The 21,031-nt window shown below is 45.1% G+C and overlaps 1 protein-coding gene across 4 annotated transcripts in view; it reads right to left on the reverse strand.

Moving 5' to 3' along the window:
* vps13b (vacuolar protein sorting 13 homolog B) overlaps positions 1–21,031 on the reverse strand; it is a 443,292-nt gene that overhangs the window by 12,676 nt on the left and 409,585 nt on the right. For all 4 annotated transcript variants that reach the window (XM_084052011.1, XM_084052012.1, XM_084052010.1 and 1 more), the window contains exons 53-61: positions 19,040–19,228; positions 17,690–17,836; positions 15,923–16,248; positions 14,841–14,968; positions 14,098–14,294; positions 8,007–8,128; positions 6,624–7,107; positions 4,971–5,144; positions 4,358–4,586 (exon numbers count right to left, since the gene is read on the reverse strand). In XM_084052011.1, the coding sequence (XP_083908137.1) occupies positions 4,358–4,586; positions 4,971–5,144; positions 6,624–7,107; positions 8,007–8,128; positions 14,098–14,294; positions 14,841–14,968; positions 15,923–16,248; positions 17,690–17,836; positions 19,040–19,228 (1,996 nt within the window). The remainder of the gene's footprint in view (positions 1–4,357; positions 4,587–4,970; positions 5,145–6,623; positions 7,108–8,006; positions 8,129–14,097; positions 14,295–14,840; positions 14,969–15,922; positions 16,249–17,689; positions 17,837–19,039; positions 19,229–21,031) is intronic.

Genomic DNA, 21,031 nt, shown 5'->3' on the forward strand with positions numbered 1-21,031 from the left:
CTGCATTGTGGTAGTTATTTGTGTGGATCCAGTAACTTTGAGGCAGGATAAAATAGAAAATACAGGATTTATGCAAATACCTTTCAAGAGTTTGTGATGTGCATAGATACACAAATGTTGTTCCATGCAAATTTAAAAGCAGTATTGGACAGGCCTCTTTTTGTATTCTGCATCTATCACATGGAATGGGTAGCCTACAGTCACATAATTGTTTGGGTCTACTTCTAGTTTGAAGTCCTCCCTAAAGAGTTTTCTAATACCACATGGTCCTGATTTTCTAAACTAAATTTTATGTATTTTATTGTTTTAAACTGTATTTATGGGACCACAATGGAAATAAGCCTCTGGGCTTTCTTGTGCCATCCTTTTGACTAAAATGTGCATTTTTTGTTTTGTACATATGCGTGTTGTCAATAAATCAATCAATCAACCAATCAAAAACCACTGAGGACTACATGTCCCCATAACAGCACATGATCATGTTATGAAATTATTTATGCAGTCCATCAGCAACTCATCATATGTAGCCTAAATATTGCTAAAATTTAGATGCCATATTGTCTGTGTCAGTAATATGAACCACAGTTTTCACAGCATTAGCAAATTGTTTGCCATCCTTGATGGCATTCAAACAATGCCATCAAACATCTGACGATGGGGCAAGAGAGCAAGATCATTTAATGATCTCCATGGCAACATACAGTACTACTACAACTGATAAACATATTAGTTTATAATGTTTTGATTCAATGCAGACAATGGAGTATATCTTTGACCCCATAGTTAGCCCATAGTATATAGTATAATATGGCTTGAATTGAATGTACTGTACACTACATACACAGAGCTGCCGTCCCAGTGCATGTGTGCACAGCCATACACACAATTACGGTCACATTAATCTTTCATACGATAAGAGAAATGTTTCTAAAACACACCTGTTCTTACAAGAAATGCCTCCCAGGAGGTGTAATCCACACATAAGCTTCTAACTTTTCCTGCCAAAAGCAGTGCTCCGAGGACACACTCTCCCGTTCTAATAAACAAAGTACACAGTCAAACTTTAAGACTGTTACGAGACTTTACTGTGGAGACGTCAAAGTTAAACTGCTTTATGACCATGTTAACTCTCTGTAAGAGCTTTCTCCATGCGATGGCCTACAGAAATACCAACGGATGCATGCGTACCCACACACACAAGTATAAAGGCCAGCAGAGGCACAAGCACGAGCAGGCAGACATGAATGCGCGCGCGCGCACGCACGCACGCACGCACGCACGCACGCACGCACACACACACACACACACACACACACACACACACACACACACACACACACACACACACACACACACACACACACACACACACACACACACACACACACACACACACACACACACACACACACACACACACACACACACACACACACACACACACATTCCTGAATGAAATCATACTAAAATGTCCTAACTAGATTTATTGCATTCTACTATCTCACCTCTCTCATTCAGCCATGCGGGCCACTTCAGATGGTACGGCTCATTGATATTTATGCACTGACAATTGCATCACAAAATCAAATAGCCATTTCTCAAGCCGCCAGACCGCTCTGCTCTTATTCCCTGTCAATTTCTGTATGAGTGATGGGCTCTAATGGTAGGAAATCAGTTCCAGTGGGGCCCAGTGTTCTTTTCTGCTTTACATGGTCTTCCAGTTGTGGTTTTGGTAGAGCATAAACCCCTGACAGGAGCTGATGTTTACAGGCCTGAGTCATGGCGACACACATCCTGAAATGAGCGTGCGCACACGCACATGCGCGCACGTGTGTGTGTGTGTGTGTGTGTTTATCTGTGTGTATGCTGTATATGTGCATGCATGCACTTCTATGGGTTTGTGTATGTGTCCATTTGCACAACTGTATGTCCTTGTGGGCATGTGTGTGTGTGCCCATGTGGTGCCGTGCATCCTAAAGCTAATCAGTCCCAGAATGCAATGCTTCCCCGTAGACCTTAACTGCATGATGACTCAGGTAGAGGAGCCCACAGTGAAGTGACATGTTGAAATATGAGCAGAAACAAGGGCTCTAACGAGAGACAGCAGTAAGGAAGCAACCAGCCATGAACAGTGATTTCTGAGGTGGAAATGACTTGGTTAAATCATACCATGTGTGGAAAGTAATGGACCATAAGGCAGTGACCATATAGAATGATGATGCAGGACATAGGTGCTGTATGGCACTGGGTTCTGAACGTGGGGTCCGGGGACCACCAAGGGTCCAGATGGACCCTTGTGGGTCTGTGACTGCACTGAGCGTGCATATGGAACCAGTCTCAGAGATTTAGGATTTTACTATGTAGATTGGGGTCCGAGAGATGAAAATGGTACCAAATGGGGGCATGTGGCCTAATGCATGTCAAACTGGCGGTCCTTGAAATTAAAAAGGTTGAGAATCATTGAACTAAACTAAACTGCAACCCCAATCTACACTGTAAATTGGCTTGGTTAAAACACTACGTTTTAGGGTATAGAGTTTGCTAGCCTGGAAAACCAGACGAATCTGCCAGTGATATTAGTCTGGCCATGCCAGGTTAAGAGTTTGCCTCTGTATTGGGAAATGAGTGCACACAAGTACTGATATAGGAAATTAAAGAATACTTGAGAACCTTTCTATAGTTGTATTTATTGCAGTAATAAATTGTGGTTGTTGTCACACAGCACACCAAGTGTGCCTCGGCACAATGTTTGAGAACCACTGGCATAATGCATTTCCTATTGCGTACAAGAGATGGAGCCAGACAAACCCGTTGAATCAAACAACTACTGTACTGATAGCCTCAATCTCCAGGCTTTTATTTTCCTTCGCATTTTGCTCAAAAAGACAGCCTGGACCAAGCTGTTGAAATTTCTGGCATAGGAAGTGGGAGTCAACCTTTCATTTCCCTAACCAACCAGAGTGCAGTGGGCATCGCTCCAAATGTTGTGACGTCAGGGCTCTCAATGCTGCATATTGGGGGAGGAGGAGGGGCGTGGCGCACAGATCGGTGAACCAATTGTTTTCACCGGAGATTTTGAATCCGCCCCTCTAGACCAGATATCAGACGCGCTGGGGCAGGCTACTGTACTGATGACACTAACGTGTTCTGCAACTTTTTTTCAGCTTCCGGTAATTCAGATGTTACTTAATTATTATTTTTATCCCACGATTTTGCAACCCTTTTTCACCCGGTGCCAATTTTCTAAGTGATCCTGGGCGCTACACTCCCCCCACAGCCTAGGGAGCCCAGGGCCGTTACTTAATTTTTAAGAAATATCAGCCCAGTATCTGCTTCTTGACAACACTTTTGACAGTTTGTCAGTAGCCTATTCTGTGCAGTAATCAATAATTGCATAGGCTATCATAATGTTTAGTCTAGCGACACTGTCATCTCGCTTTGTGTGTGTGTGTGTGTGTGTGTGTGTGTGTGTGTGTGTGTGTGTGTGTGTGTGTGTGTGTGTGTGTGTGTGTGTGTGTGTGTGTGTGTGTGTGTGTGTGTGTGTGTGTGTGTGTGTGTGTGTGTGTGTGTGAACCTGTAAGGTCTAAAAACCAAACCACATCTGCACACTCAAATCTCTGCAAAAATCTTTACACTCTGGGAGTTAGGCTAAATAAAAAATAAAGCAGCAGGAAAAAGCAAAGACAGCTTTCATACAGATACAGAATGTAATTTTTTCTTTTGTTCTCAAAACCATCCTGCGGGCTGGATTGGACACAATTCAGGGGACACATTTGGCCCGCGGACCACCAGTCTGTAGAATCTACAGACTTGGTGTAACTGTTGTCTGTGATGGAGTGAGACGATGAGATGATATCCTGTGTACACAGGAAAGGCAGTGTCTCGCCTCACCTCACATCCTGTCAGTGCGTCTTCCTAATGGTAATTCTTTGCATAAACCGTTTTCTACATGTCCGCACGTTCGGTTGTAAATCATTTGACATCTGACACAGACTATCAGCTACAATTTATGTACCCAACTGCTTCTGGCGTGAATATTAAAACGAAAGTGCACGCAACATTATCAGTCTAGTGTTACTGTTAATGCATACAGCACATGCTAACATCAGGTGAAGTGGGGGAGCGTAACCCCTGATTTATGCTGGAACTCGCGCCAGGTGCACGCACCAAAAATAGCCGATCTACAAGCTCACAACACGTCGCAGCACATGTAGATCGTCTATTTCCTGTGCGCGACACCAGCGCGCAACTAATTATAAATCACTCTTAGGATAGGAGACGGGAGAGAGGGAGAGAGGGAGAGAGGGTGAGAGGGAGAGAGGGAGAGAGAGAAAGAGAGAAGCCCTCTACTACTCACCAGCTCTGAAGAGGGCTCCAGCAGCGTAATGCATGGCCAGAGCGTGGACCAGCTGCCTGGGTGTGGTGAAGACAGGCCCTCTCTCAAACAGGGAGAAGGACAGAGGCGTGTGGTCTGAGGCGATGTACAGCTTCAAGGAGGCATGGATGCTGACCAGCAGGTTGACTGGCTGAATGGCCAGACTCTGTAGACGCACCGGATGGACCAACGCCTGTACCGTCTGAACCACCTAATGATAACCACAGCATGTGAGAATACAATGTCAACGACCACCCTAGCAGTTAAAGGAGTAGTTCACCCAAAAAATGACTTTTTTATTCATTACACTCCCCATGAAGCCTTGAATTCATGGAGTTTTCTTTAGTTTTTGTCGCATTCCTAAGCCAATAAGTTGATGACCTATCGGAGACTCAATCAAAAATCAATTATTTTTTGGGTGAACTACTCCTGAACTGATACAGCAATATCATAATAACAGTATAGATTTTCTTCAAAATAGTTGTTTTGAGTCAAAGAATAACTAGAAACATGAATAACTGTAAAACCAGTCCACATGGGATGCAGCGGGTAGGTACCTAAATTTAACCTTTCTATTACAAGTACAGTACAACACCTGTTCAGGGAGGACTGGAGCACATCCATTCCCAGGCTCTCTGCTGCCCCGGACTTGTGCTGGTCTTGTGGATGCCAGGGCAGTGTCGGGGATATAGGTGTGGAACAGGGTCTTGATGTAGTAAACAAAGGTATCCTCCACGTAGAGCCTGGCAGGCTGCATCTGCAAGGTGACCTGGAAGGCACAGAAGATTCATCTGAGAATTGTTGCAGGTTGGATACGCTGGAAGCCCCCCACAACCAGTAGTAAACATCCTGGGTGTTTATTTAACTGTGAAATTGTACAAATGTAACCAAGTGGACCATTTTGTTTACATTTGTACACTTTCAGTGTTAAGTGAACACCCAGGATTTTACTGTGTACCATCTTCTGGTAGTAATCGCATACGAATTGTGTTCGTGTCGGGTGGCTTACCGCATTAATTGTTTTATTCAATACAGTATAGTATAATTGATTGTATTTTTATTTTCTATCCACTTTGACAATGTGAAAACTAGAAAAAGTGCTCCTTGGAGCACAGGTCTCCGCCAGGTCAGGTAGGTTATTGTGGCCTCCTGGTGGCGCTATAATAAGCCAATGTGAAAAGGGTGCCATTTCTTCTTAGGCCTTGCACGGCAATCGGACACTGCATTCATGATTCATTTTGTTCGAAATTTTTGTTTTACTAAATTAGACCTGCTGGTGGCGCTATAACAGGCCAATGTGAAAAGGGTGGCATTTCTTCCAAGTGGGAATGTGTGTGCAAAATTTCACAGAGATCGCACGTTGCGTTCATGATTTGAGGTATCGAGCAAACTTTGGAAGCCAATGTTAGCCAATTAGGATGGAATATGAAATATCGGACCCTTCCATCTTGATCACGTGACTATAGAGATACTGTGTACCAATTTGCGTGATTTTTGGACAGAATCTGTAATAGCAAAAAAACAGTTTTACAAAAGTCATCCTCCTGGTGGCGCTCTAAAAGGCAGATGTGAAAATGCATGGCAAAGGTTTTTCCTTGGCTTCTAGGGAAAGTGCGTGCAAAGTTTCACGCAGATCGATGCAGTTATAGGTAAAAACGCGAATCGGCCTGTTATAGCGCCACCATGAGGCTGATATGAACATTTTCAAGTGGCATTTCTTCCTCGGCCTAGTGGGAATATGCGTGCACAATTTCACGGAAATCGCATGCTGCGTTGATGATTTGAGGCATTTTGTTCAAAAGGAACCAATCCTGCAAACTTTGGAACCCAATCTTAGCCAATCAGGATGGAATCTGGAAAATCGGACAGATCCGTTTTGATCACATGACTATAGAGATACTGTGTACCGATGTGCGTGATGTTTGGATAAAATCTGTAGGAGTAATATCAAAAAATGAGTTTTGCACAAATTGGCCTCCTGGTGGCGCTATAACAGGCCCATGTGAAAATTTAGGGGCAGAGGTTCTGAATTGCCATCCAGGGAGTGTGTGTGCACAGTTTCGCAGCGAGCAGGCCAACGATGCCGGAGATTAGCTGTTCACAGACAGATGGACACACGGACACACGGACACACGGACGGACGGACGGACAGGGTGCAAAACATACTCTCTCACCATGCCTTTCGGCCTGGCGGAGACAAAAAATGAACTAATCAGTAAATTAGCAGCCTCTAATCCACCAGACCAACCTGCTCCATGGTGCGTCTGTCTCCAGCCAGAGTGAGGGCCAGCTGGAGGAAACAGGAGCGTTTGAATTCCTCCAGGGCGTCTGGGGAAACGGCGGGGTTGGCATCGCTCGTCCATGGATCCCCGGTCTCTGCAACCCCCCTCTGCTCCTGGCACAGCAGGACCGGGAAGTGGAAGCTGGCACGGTTATACAGCTGGTTGTCTACTTGGAGACTGGCACAGTGGAGCTCAATCAGACAGGCTTCAGACATTAGACCAGGGATGGTAGTAGCGGTGATGGTGGTGTTGGTGGTGGTGGTGGTCGCACCGGTGTTGTTTCCGAGCTCAGGGGGTGGCCATGCAGGCGTGGGAGCCAGGCTGAGGAGCAGCTTGGATAGAGTGAGCCTCAGCAGCTCCACGGAACCAGAGGGGCTTGTGATGTCATCACTCAGCGCCACACTGGCCTCACTGAGGAGAACCCTGAAGGCCAGATTCTGACTGGAGGGCCTGGAAAAGAAACCACATGTGTTAATAGTAAAGCAATTGTAGTCAGTTTAATTTAAGACTTATTTTTTGGCTTTCTTTTTTTCCCCACTTCCATTTGATACATTGATAATTGTTTTCTCCTGTAAACGAAAACTATTAAATATATATACATATATATTGTTACTAATTTGCTAATTAAATTGGCTTCTATTGTAGGAAGGATACATTAATTTATTTAATTGCAGAGAAACAACAGAACAATTCATAATATGCTCATAATTCTACTTGCATTTCCTACCAATGGGGATTTGTGTCATTATCAAACTGTATGAGGGTGTCATCATCTGTAATCTGATTACAGTGATTTGCTGTTTTGACAGGAAGATGGCTGTATGGTGATGTAATGGAATATGAAAGTAATGGTATGAATTGCTGATCGACACCATAAATTCAGCAATCATAGCTGACAGAGGTTTTGTTGCCCTCCTGTGGTGAAAAAGAAAGCCTGCAGGTCAGGACTGCAAAGTAGTAACTACCTTCCACAGAAGGTCATCAGCAGGTCATTTTGAAAACTCTATTCACGTTTATTTTGGAAATAGAACTAATCAAACACAAATAGTATCCTGTATGTAAAAAGTGTCAAAGATGGGCTTAAGATATCTACAGTACTTTCCTACCAAAAGGATCATCATCGTTTCCTTTAACCACTTAAGCCCTATTTAAAAATGGTCATTGATGTCTTATTTCAGAATGATGAAACGCTTCAGTTTATGTCAAAAACAAAAATGTCATGTGACACAAATGATAGTAGATTTCTTCAAGGCTGGACAGATCACTCGATTGGAAGTTACCTAAACAATGATATTTATATTCAAATCGCAAAGAAAAATGGTAAAACGAAGAGAACACTTCATCAGTACCTGATGTGCTGACTGAGTAGTACAGAGTCATCGCTGCCCTCTGGTGCCAGGGAGAAAACCACGGTTCCTCTGTCATACACCACGTCTATGTAGAGACAACCAAAACCTGGCAGGAACACCACCTGACATGGGAAGGGAATAGACAGATTCTGATGTTAGAGAGATAAGAAAACCTGGCAAGAACACCTCCTACACGGAATGGAATAGACACATTCTGATGTTGGATAGATGAGAAAATTCAATCAAGAATTAAGATGCAACCTTAAAATGCAACTTTTAGGGACTTGAGGGGTATGATCTAAAATTGTGTGTGTGTGTGTGTGTGTGTGTGTGCGTGCGTGCGTGCGTGCGTGCGTGCGTGCGTGCGTGCGTGCGTGCGTGCGTGCGTGCGTGTGTGTGTGTGCGTGTGTGTGCGCTTACAACGGTTGGTGTGTGTTATCCATGTGCATGAAAGTCATGTATAACTTTGACCTCCTCTATGCTGACCTGACTCTAACCTGTCATGTTGTCACGCGTGCGTGCGTGCGTGCGTGCGTGCGTGCGTGCGTGCGTGCGTGCGTGTGTGCGTGTGTGACATGGGTTCATGTTATATGAGTACACATATGTGTGACTCCAGGTTCACAGTGATCAGTCCCTGGCATTACGACAGGAAGATCTCCTCTGCTGAGCACTAAGCTGAGCAGTCACAACAACCTATCCCCAGGACCTTTCACCCCTGCTACCCGGGTCACACTGTGACCTCACAGAAACCAGAGACACCAGACGACCTCAGCCTCAACCTGAACCTAGTGACGGCTAGACACAACACCAGTATTAACACACCACGCTCCTCGCCACCTTGCTAACCCCGAGAACACACACACACACACACACACACACACACACACACACACACACACACACACACACACACACACACACACACACACACACACACACACACACACACACACACACACACACACACACACACAGAGTGAGAGGAGTGACACACACACACAAACTATGCCAGTCAAAACCCTTTTCTAAAATGAAATTAAATACTTATGAAGCTGGCTACCTACAGTTAACCTACTGGCACACACACACACACACACGCACACACACACACACACACACACACACACACACACACACACACACACACACACACACACACACACACACACACACACACACACACACACACTGCGCGCGCGCACACACACTTTATTAGCCAAAACAACTTGTATTCATCTAAGCCAAAACTCACATTCACATTCATGTGCACAAGCGTAAGCACGCTCCTTAGCTGCCTAACCTCTGTGTCATCCACACAACCACAGAGGCACGCTACTCCACCCCATGCATGCCATATTGATTAGCTATTGGTGACATACACAACACAGCAACTTACAACATCGTCCTCTGCTGGCCACAGAAACCTCTTTAATGCTCTGCTGCTGTGGGGGCATGGTGATTATCGAAAGCTTGCATCTCCATACAGTAGGTCATCTTTTTATGTTTTTCCATAAATGAATGCCATACCATATTTTATACCTCGGGGTATGATAATGTCATGCAAGATGCGGAAATAGCCGATATGCATATGCACATTACCTATAAAGTTATATTGTACTGTACTAGAAGTTCGGCCCTCACGTCTAGAGTTCGACACCCAGTACGTGCCACTGCCGATGTGACTGATATGCCCATATATGGAGATCTCTGTATTTGTCAGTCCTTGTCCCTATTATTACCATATATGGAGATCCGTGATGTCATCAGTATATGCCCAATTGCCCATATGGGCATGCTGATATAACTATGGCAATATGGCAAAAATATGAGGCAGAATCACGATCCACGATCCCATCACAATTTATTTTTCATGTTGGTTTTTGAGATTATTATTATTATTTTATTATGATTATTAATAAAATATATGATTCATTATATGTATATGATTAATACTATTATTATTATTATTATTATAAGATAATATATATATATATATATATATATATATATATATATATATATATATATATATATATATATATATATATATATATATATATATATATATATATATATATATGTTTACAGATAGATAATCTATTTGTTTTTATGCTGCTGTTCTATCATTCAGACATTCAGTGTAGTCTGTTGTATTTTGCGCCCGGAAGTTTTTGACCGACACATGCTTAAGAAAATCTCCGCTGTTTTCTTTTGGTCACGCGGAACTGTTGTTTATAAAGTCATTATAAAGTCATGCCTTTGCAATACATGTTTTGCAAAGGCATGGTGAATGGGCCAGTTAAACAACTGATCTGTCTCCAACTGATGAGGAGGCATTGGAGACTGCCAGAAAGTTCGAGGCAGCGTATCACATCTCCCAGGTCATGGTTTGCACATTCCCACAGGTACAAAGAACTGTTCATAAACAGTAAACCATGGCCGTTTTATGTGCTGCTGGTTGTTGTGGACAACAAATGCTCTTCTATCGGCCACAGTGTATGTAGTGTAAGGTCTATGGTACATACAGTAGACCTTAGACCTTAATTTGTCACTTTTACCCCCACGTGAGGCAAACATGCGCAGATAAAATACATTCATTCTAACCAGAGAGAAACGATATACAGAATTAGTGTTTATATGGTTATTAGCCACTAATATTTTCCTATTCCTAATATCAATGGTTTACACCAGACACCACCCCTATCTTTCCACTCAAACAGAGAGCGTCTCCTTTCAAACCCCAATGGTTCTAATCAGCCCCCCGCCCACAGGAGTGGCCCAATTCTCTCACAACTTGCTACAAAAATCCCTCATGAAAAACTATATAATCTCCTACCTTTCATTTTCAACCTTCACATGTGTCTCCTTCTCTAATAATCAAAAAGTGCTATATATTTCATCTCGCAATTTACTTCCGGATGGTTCGTTTTGCACTTTTTTGGCCACATCGGTCACGGGAAAGAAATAAGCGCTGCCGTGGTCTATGGAAACGAGCCCAAAAGTGCACCCAAATAAGCCCAAAATCGCTTATACAAACAGTCAGACCTGGCAACGCAGCCTACGCCAATCATGCGTGAGAGATCTACAAGCTATGGGCCAGAGACGCCACCGTATCTTAGCAACAACTACAGCGCTCACTCTCATTGGTCGTGTCACGCTAAGAGCAGTCTCCAGACAATGGCATCGCAGACAGCTTGCTGTTACTGCTGTAGCCATCACAGTTAGTCCCAGCGACGACGGACAGGGCGCTGTGATAGTTGCCATGTCGCTAACGCTAACGTGGTTGTCATGCCTGCAGCGGCTGTGCAATCACTTTGTCAACAATGCACGTTCGTGTGGTGAATGTCAATATTGCTGCTCAGTTAGTCCATTGTAGATGGTGTATGTTTGTGTGTGTCTTCTGGAGAACTATGTAGCTCCACAGCAACTACAGTAACTAACGTAATGGCAGGACCGCCCCGTGCAACGCATGTTAGGCTGCATTATGGTCATGTAGTAATTTCAGATAATTTCGCTCCGATTACAGCAGTGCTTATCAACCCTTTCACGCCGCCCCCCCCCCCCCCCCCCCCCAAATAAACGTACTTGATCTGGGGACCCCCCCATTCTGTTTGACTCCGTTCCACAAGTACATATTGTGAAAATAGCCGATCTACAAGCTCAAAACGCCTCACGTTGAGAGGCTTTGTAAGCTTGTAGATCGGCTATTTTCTACATGACTGCCTCTTTCTTACATTCTTTGCCAATGTGGCCCATGTTTTCATAGTATAGTTTGTTGACTACTTTTGTTGCAGAAATGCTCATTTCCTTTACTTTCCTTTTTTTATTGTCTCCGCCAGGCCGAAAGGCATGGCGCAAGACTATGTTTCACCCCCTGTCCGTCCGTCTGTGATAGCTAATCTCTCACATCGTTGACTTGCTCGCAGCAAAATAACAGCCCGATGAGTCAGTGAGAGCTGGATAAACGAGGTAAAATGTGTCAAAAGGAGTCTGTACGGCTGTCGATAAATGAACACATGACGTCGGTGGGAGAGGAGATATTGTGTCTTTTGGACAAACAGCAGCGTCGTGCTGATGTTTGTTGTGTGAAGCAGCTTAATGTCAGAGTGTTTGTGTTGGAGCGCCTCAGTGCGGCTGCAGAGTTCATGTGCAACCTCTTCCAGAGAGAGACAGAGACACTAGAAACTCTGCTGGGGAAAAAAAACATTGCTGGGCATTGACTTTCATATGGACATTGATCTACACACTGCAGGTATATCTGCTACACACACAACATCAAACTACACACTGCAGGTATGATGCAGCGTTTGCATTACAGCCAGCATGCCAGCGTAGTTCCCATATGGTTTCAAGGTGGGCTAAACCATATGGACCCCATGTCAGCAATGTCAGCGGCATCCACTTCAGTCCCAACTGCGATGCCCATGCAGGCTATAAGTAGCTTCTACCTGGCCCTTAGGTGGGCCCCAACTACCCATTTTTATGTGGGACCAAGGCGGGTCCTACCTGGGTTTGCCCATGCAGGCTTTAACTGGGTTCTACCTGGGCCCTAGGTGTACCCTAACCAACCACAGTGCAGTGCCCATCAGAGCATGTGAGCGGAGCGGGTGAAAATGCCGCTCCGCGCTCCAGGGGGCTGAAATGCCGCTCGCTATTCGCTCATGTTAAACCCCCCCGCGCTCCGCTCCCCGTCACTCCTCGCTCACGTTGATTTGAGCAAATCTCGCTCCACGCTCCGCTCAAACCGGGTCGCTCAACAGTAAAAAAAAGAAAAGAAAAAGAAAGTAGAAATTCTAATGACATCTCGGTGCGCTGTGCACTGCGGATGTCTGTGTGTCTCTGAGTCCGTGCGACCGGGCATGCTCAAACATTCGGTGCGCGGCCCCCGCGAGGGCGGCCTGGAGCGGGAGGCGGTCCTCGCTCTGAGTAGCGCTCCAACCTTTTTATAACCAGCTCCGCGCTCACGTCAAAATCGCGTCGCTCCGCTCGCGCTCCGCTCCGCTCACATGCTCTGGTGCCCATCGCTCCAATTGTTGTGACGTCAGGGCTCTCAATACTGCACATTGGTGGAGGAGGAGGGGCCGCAGGCCGACCGCACACATCGCTGAACCAATGGTAGCCCACGGATGTTTCCTCTGGGGATTTACAATCTGCCCCTCTATGCCACATATCATCCGCACTACAGGGTCTTCACTGACCGAGCCACGGCCCCACTGACCCTCATGACGCTACCCCACTTATATGAGTTGCCAAGTGGCCGCGGGCGCTACGTGGGCGTGGCCGCGGGCGTGGCCGCGGGCTAGACGCGAGCCCCCGCGTAGCGGGGGCGAACTTCTATTAACCCAATTAACACAATCGGACAGGATCGGACCAGTCTCTTCCAGTTGAGGGGCTTACTTAAAGAGGTGGTGCCATGGTTTTGCACTTTTTCTGTTTTTCATGTGTCTATGAGGTTGATAGAACTTCATTAAGGCCCCTGCTGGTGGTTTTATGGTGTTTCATGTCTTCTCTGACTATTTGGAGTTTTTTCCTGGAGGCTGAAACCTTGAGAGTCAAACATGCCAATCCAAAAACAGGGGCATAGTGACATCACAGAGCCCCCAAAAAACATACCCTCCCCCTCATTATCATAACACAACAGGTGTGGGCATGAGGAGGAGGAGGGACTAGGACAGGTGGGTGGTGCTAAGGTGGTGGAGGAGGTGCTAAGGTGAGAACCAGGCATACTTAATGAACTGGAGGCGTGTCCACATAAAAACTTTTTTTTTAACAATTTCTGTACACTTTTTTTTTTTGAAAAAAATCCTTACATAATAATAATACCTTATGATCAGGTTTTAGGGTTGAAAAATATCATGGCACTCCATCTTTAAGGTATTTTTATTGTGATTAGTCTATAATTCTGACTAATAGTCGAATATTAGGGTCTAAGTAAACGAAGCTACAGAAAAAAAGAAACTACAAACACATTTGAATGACTACAGAGAAAATGTAAAATGGGAAATCTAATAAAAATAAATAACATAAATTGATGTATTATTTACTGTACATGTATTGATGGCGGTATGGTAATTTTTAATGTGACGTCTACCTGTGTGCCAGGGGAGTTAATGTCTATGGGGTCGGTCCAGTCAGAGCTGGTGTGGTCTGAGGTGGTCTTCAGCAGCAGGCTGGGGAGGGACTCTCTCTGTCTGCAGTCTGGGAAGCTGGAGAAGTGATGGTAGAGTTCATGGTGCAGGGAGCAGCTGGCAGGCAGAGGACGGCAGTATACCTCAGACCTCGGGGCTTCTGACAGCAGGAGGGAGGAAGTATAATCATGTTAGTGTGGACGATGGAGGACGCTAATGTATTAGTTCTTCAAGGTAGGGGCAGGTCGATATTAGTTTGGGTCAATAACATCGGTATTGCAGGTACAGTATGCAGCTGATGTGTCCGGATTTAATTTGTTACCACTTTCAACCTCACTTCCATAATTTGGGCAAAGTTATTATAAGTGAAAATAATGACAGGTCTTCATTTTTTTTCAAAAATAACAGATCTACCAGCTTGTGAGCTTGTAGATCTTTAGAAAATCTTTAAATAGGGCTTCAGTAGTTAATAAAAATAGTTAGTTCCGTTTATGTTTATTTTTGATCTATGAAAAAGTTATTTGTGCTTACTTTTATATTCCGTTTTTTTTGTTACAAGCTAAATGTAAATTTTCATCAAATTTAAGTTTGGACTTTTGGACAACATATCAGTCAAACATCGGTATTTGTGGTGGTCTAAGATCGGGATCGGACCCAGACATTTGGTATGGGTAAAGGTTTATGCATGTTTGGAGTTTGTCCCTACCTTTGACGTTCTCCTTCAGCAGCAGTGGGATAGGACACTTGTTGTGGATGAGCATTCGCGGGCAGGGGTCCTCATTCAGAGTGATGTATGTCACCCCGAGGTGTTCCTGGTACGTCAGCACCATGGCTCTGGAACAAACAAACACAGTAAACATGTCAACCAAACAACTATAAACCAGCACACACACCACACCCCTTCCCATCACATGTCTCACACACACGTAATATCATAATTAGTCTGTTTTCCTGCTCCTGGAATGTGGCCATGGGCAGAGCCCTTTGAAACCCAACTTAACTCTAAACATAACCCTTTCTTAATCTTAATTTGTCAAATTCGACTATACTTTAGCTCTCAGAAGTATATATGAAATGAACACAAAGAGTGTGTGTGTGTGTGTGTGTGTGTGTGTGTGTGTGTTCGAGCGCACGTGGCACGAGCGCGCACGCACGCGCACACGCGCACACACGCACACACACACACACACACACACACACACACACACACACACACACACACACACACACACACACACACACACACACACACACACACACACACACACACACACACACACACACACACACACACACACAAACCCGAAGGAAAACATCATCAATCCAAGAACACAACATGCAGATGGATCTGTGAAGAAATGCTTTCAAAATCACTTCTGTAGTCATGGGCTTAATTATGTTCTGTGTGTTCACTGCAGTAGGACAATTCCAACAGAGGAAGAGAGAGAGACAGACGGAGGAACAAAGATGGGAAAGAGAGAAAGAAAGGAAAAAAGGGAGAAGGAAAGAAAATGAAAAAAGGGAGAATGAAAGAGAAAGAAAGAAAACCACATAAAGATGTTAGATAGATAGAGAGAGAGGGAGAGAGACATGGAGCATGTGAACGAGCAGAGCCTGACAGTGGAAATGATGAGGGCATTTCTCCCTGTGCTTCATCTCCAGTGTTTAACAGGCCGTGACTGAAGTGCAGGCCCTCTCTAACGTTATGTCCCGTGCCAACCGGGGGTTCTGTGCCCTGCGCTGACTGACTGTCACAGCCAGGACCCACCGACGCTCCACTTCACCCACCTGCTACTCAAGCCTCTGCCAGGGCTCGGCTTCACGGGAACCGACACACTTTGCCTCGGAAAATCTGGTCGAACGGGGGCGGGGAGGCTCCACGATGTAGGTCCAGATAGGGCCCCTGCTGTGCCTGTCCCGGTTCCAGCCTCGGGCCCGGCGTCAGGTTTAGGAAGGCAGCTGAAGAGCATGAGTCTGAGGGGCGGCGAGGTCTCGACCTCTCCTTGGACGGTGTTTCGGAGGAGGTCCCAGCAGGGGACGGAGCAAGGCGTGGCTGGGACGTTTCCCTCCGAAGGAGCCAAGGTGAACGCTGCTGTGTCTGGGAGCTCACAGGGCTGGAGGAGAGAACACAAAATGGAGAAGATAAGTAAGGAGGTCATGCAGCGAAAGATAGAAGTAAAAATGCGGCAGGCGGGAGAAGAAAGGAGGGAAGAAGAAAGAACCATCAAATGAAATTTGAGAAGATGAGAGAAGTGAGGTGAGGTGAGAGGAGAACGGAGGAAAGCAATGGATTCGGGCGGGCAGGCAGGATATAGGAAGGGACAGCAAAGACAAGAGTAGAGGAATGAAAGAGGGATAGAAGATGCGAGTGGTTACAAAAAAGATACATGGCACGACCGCATTGTTATTGTACTCTCCTATTTCTCCCACTGAGCTTAGTGCTAAATTGGTAGCAGAGGAGCCCTGCTGCGCCAGTTTAGCAGCCAGTGATCAGTTGAGTAGTGCTGGATTAGACAGTGAGCATGATGAATAGCCCTACTAGAAAGGCATTCCTAGCCTTGTTTTGTGGTCTGTGTTATTGTTAAACCCATCGCTCTGCGTTTAGTTTTTTTAAGGTCTTTTTTTTTTTTTGTCAATTAGTGGCAACTGGCAAGCTCTGCCATCCTCCTTTAAGGGGATCTGAGGGCTTGTTAAATGACATCACTGCCTCGCTGCTCTCGTTGGGGACAAGCAGCAGATGAAAGCAAGGAGGGAAACCTGCATCCAATTCTGGGTGTTTGTCTAATGTCCCTGTGAAGTGCCATTGCCACATGGCGAGAGCGGAGGAGAGCGAGGGAGAGAGAGAGAGAGAAAGGAAGCAACATGATCTGATGGAAAACGGCTTGCTGCGTCCCTGCAGTGTGTGTATGGAGGGAACCGAGTGTGCGTGTGTGTGTGTGTGTGTGTGTGTGTGTGTGTGTGTGTGTGTGTGTGTGTGTGTGTGTGTGTGTGTGTGAGAGAAAGAAAGGAAATCATTTCATTTCCACACACACACACACACACACACACACACACACACAGATGCGCGCATATGACCATTAGCAGTCATTATGGCTATGAAGTAGCAGTGTGGAGGCTGCAGACCTCCAGAGGTCACACCAGTCATTCAGAGTGCTGGAGCTGACAGCCCACAGTGTTAAGAGGCTGAAAGGGGCTCAGAGGCTGGGCAGGCCTCACACAGTGGGCAGGCAGTGTGATGTCTTCCAGAATTAGTCTCAAATAAACAGATCATTATCCTCGTCATTGTAGCGCTCTCCCAGCACAAGAAAGAGATCAGTGTGCAAATTAATCTAACAGTATCTCCTCATTAGCTCACCAGCCTGTAGTGACCAGTATACAGTATACGGCCATGTGTGTGCGTGTGTGTGTGTGTGTGTGTGTGTGTGTGTGTGTGTGTGTGTGTGTGTGTGTGTGTGTGTGTGTGTGTGTGTGTGTGTGTGCGTGTGTGTGTGTGTGTGTGTGTGTGTGTGTGTCACAACATTTGTGTCCATGCACAGCTGCATGTGTGTGTTTTACCTGGTCATCTGTCCCCAGTGGCTGGTCAGACAGCAGCGGTCTGTACTGTATTGCATAAGGAGTGTTGTTGACAAGAATGGTCCTGTCTTCTATCTGCAGTATCTGGATGCCGTGTCTGACCACAGACGACACGCAGAACTGACACACCTACACAGGAAACAACAGACAAACACACATACTGTAGGTTGAGTTTAGCTGAACAAATCTTACAGTATGAAGAGACGAGTGCAGATATACAACTCCATTGAACATGCCCCATTGAACATTCTCCTTTGCACATCCCCCATTCCTGCTAAGGGTTTTGCTAACACTGATGATGTATAGATGTTATATATCTTACCACAGATTCTATACAATATACCTGATACAAAATTATCCACTCACTCCTAATTCTGAACATTCACTATTGCACATCCCACACTGCTGCTATTTTTTCTTTGCTGCTCAAGTTTCTTTTACATATGGTTTGGAGTGTGGGTCTTGTCTATACTTTTAAACCTTATTTCTATCTTTTCCTTGTTCTTGTTATTTCATTAAAATTCAGTGTTATTGTATTGCTGTTGTTGCTGCGCAGTCTTGTAGACATGTCTATTGCGGGCTGACACTACCTGTATGAGTGAGTAACAAATAAACCCTCTTGAAACTTGATTCTTCTTGAACTACATTGCTACATCTAGATTGTAGTGAAGAGAGGCAGGAGTTTGACAGATTGAAATGACAAATCAATTAAAATATATGAATATATCTTATACCGGCCTTAGGCCGGCCTGCCGGCGGGCGGGCGGACCTCTGACGTCACGTCATGTCACTACGTCGTCACGCTCATGTCACCATGACTTCCCAATGCAGCTACGCCCAAATATGGAGCGTGTTGTCTAACCTCAATGTGTCGTCATCGCATCAGGCGCAAACAAATCAGTGAGCTCTATATATGGGCACAAAAGGGGGCATGCCCATAGTATATACTGATGACATCAGGGATCTCCATATATGGGAATAAAAGGGACAAGGACTAACAGATAGAGAGATCTCCATATGTGGGCAAAAAAGGGACATGGACTGACAGATACAGAGATCTCCATATATGGGCATATCAGTCGGATCGGCGGTGCGACGTATAGGTGTGAGGGCCGCGTAGCGCCCCGAACCTCTAGTTTATCAAACTTCCAAGAGACAAAGAGACAGTAGAAAGCAATGCAAAACAACCAATGCATACCCTATGTCTAGACAATTGATTGATTGAATGAGGTTAGAGGTACAGTATTCTGGCCCCTGACAGTTATAACATAATATCGTTTCCATCCCAGCACTACTGGCCACGGTATATAAAAAGATTAGAGGTTTAATGACCTTCTGTCTTCCAGGGAAGGCTCCCAGGGTGATGTTGGCCTCCACGCAGCCCTCCTCGTCCAAGGTGACCACCTCCGTTCCAGACCCCTCCTTCCAACGGGGAGAGGTCAGGTCGTGGACCAGTTTCAGTGCAGTAGACTTATGGACGGTGTTGGTGTGAGCCCAGTAGATGCCTATCTGAAAAGCCTCCTGGATGAGGGGAAGAGGGATAAGCAAGAAAGGAAGGAAGGAGAGTGAGGGTATTAGGGAGAGTGCCAAATGTCAAATCCACACCGTAAAATCCTGAGAGTTCATTATTACACACAGAATTACAAATGGATAAATCAACACTGAGGATTTTGCTGTGTTCAGACCAATTGACTGCAGCAACATTCTCTAACACCATTAAGACCTGAGGCCAATTCTACACATGCCTTGTAAATCAATAGTTCTCACACTTTCAAGATTTTTCAAAAATGTTCAAAAATAGCAGATGACCAATCCTTAACATCCAAATTTGCTCTTACCCAGGTGTGCTGAAAGATAAATCCCACTTGCTCATAAATTGGAGGGGCACAGCCAATTATTTGTTATTAGCATAGGTAATGCCTCCTAAACACTATACTGTATAAGGGTAGATTTTGTGTGTGTTTGTTCTCTGACAGACACACAACTAAAAGACCACGTGCTCTCTTGTTCTTTCTCTCTTTATCTGTCTGTCACTTTCTCATAACAGCTGGGTTCCATGGAAACAAGGCTGTGTTTATGTTTATGTTTCACAGGCTATTGCACATTTACAGCTTTTTATTTTGTTTGGGTTTGCTGAAGCGTATCACCCCTTATCCTTTGATACACTGCCTTCACACTTATCTCTGAGGTTAGTGGCTTCAAGCTCCCCTTGCGCGTGTGTGTGTGTGTGTGTGTGTGTGTGTGTGTGTGTGTGTGTGTGTGTGTGTGTGTGTGTGTGTGTGTGTGTGTGTGCGCGCGCGCGCGTGCGCGTGCATGTGTGACTGATTGTGTTGTGATTTCCAAAGAGGGGAAAACCATCTGTAGATTTCTTGGTGTGATCTCAGAAGTGTGCATGAGAAGAGACGTGTGAGAATTCCACGTTTGGTGACAGCACTCGGCAGCAGATTAAAGCCTGATTTATACTTAGTTGCGTGGGTGTCGTGCACCGAAAATAGACGATCTACAAGCTCAGCTATTTTTGGTGCGCAACACTCTCATGCAACTACAGTAAGTGTAACTCAGGCTAAAGGGAGAGCTGCTGCCATGCAAGTCCCTGTGAGAGACCTCTGGTGTCAAAATGCCTTCTGCAGGGTTTGAAACAAGGAAAGTAAGGGGGTGTCCCACTCTGAGGGACACCCCAGAGAGGCAATGTATTTGTCTGCTCCAAAGATGAAAAAAAAAGCCCCATGGAGTAACACAGTCCGATGAGCTCACTTTACTTTCACATTTTTTGTTTTCCATGGCAGATAAACAAGCCAACGATTTTGTCTCCATCTGTGTTTATCGATCCCATAGGAGAAATCTTACTGTCAAATGTTCTATCACTCAATCAAATGCTTTATTTTCCTGTCAGCATATGGCCAGGCTGCTTTTGTTATCCCAACGCAAAACCCCTACATGTGTCCAAGTGACAGAATGTTTGGTATGTTACATGTGCGTGGCTCATGGACACAATGGCAGGCTGATATCAGAATAAGGATTATTGTTATTGCCCCGTATGTTTGCACATACAGGGTATTTGTTTCTGTGAGTTTGGTGCAGAATTTCAAGACGTCAAATAGATCAGTGATTCTCAACCTTTTTTAATTTCAAGGACCCCAAGGTTGATATTAGGCCACGTACTCCTATTTGCTAAGATTCTTTCTTTGGGACCCCAATCTACACATTTTCCTTACTCACTTTCTGTGTTCCCTTTCTCTCTCCATTGTATCTATCTTTTAAATGACGTCTCAGAAATGCCCCCAAAAAACTTTCAAGGACCTCTGGGGGGATCCCCCCCCCCCA

The sequence above is a fragment of the Gymnoscopelus microlampas genome (assembly GCF_963454915.1).
Source record: "Gymnoscopelus microlampas genome assembly, chromosome: 3".
Classification (NCBI taxonomy): domain Eukaryota; kingdom Metazoa; phylum Chordata; class Actinopteri; order Myctophiformes; family Myctophidae; genus Gymnoscopelus; species Gymnoscopelus microlampas.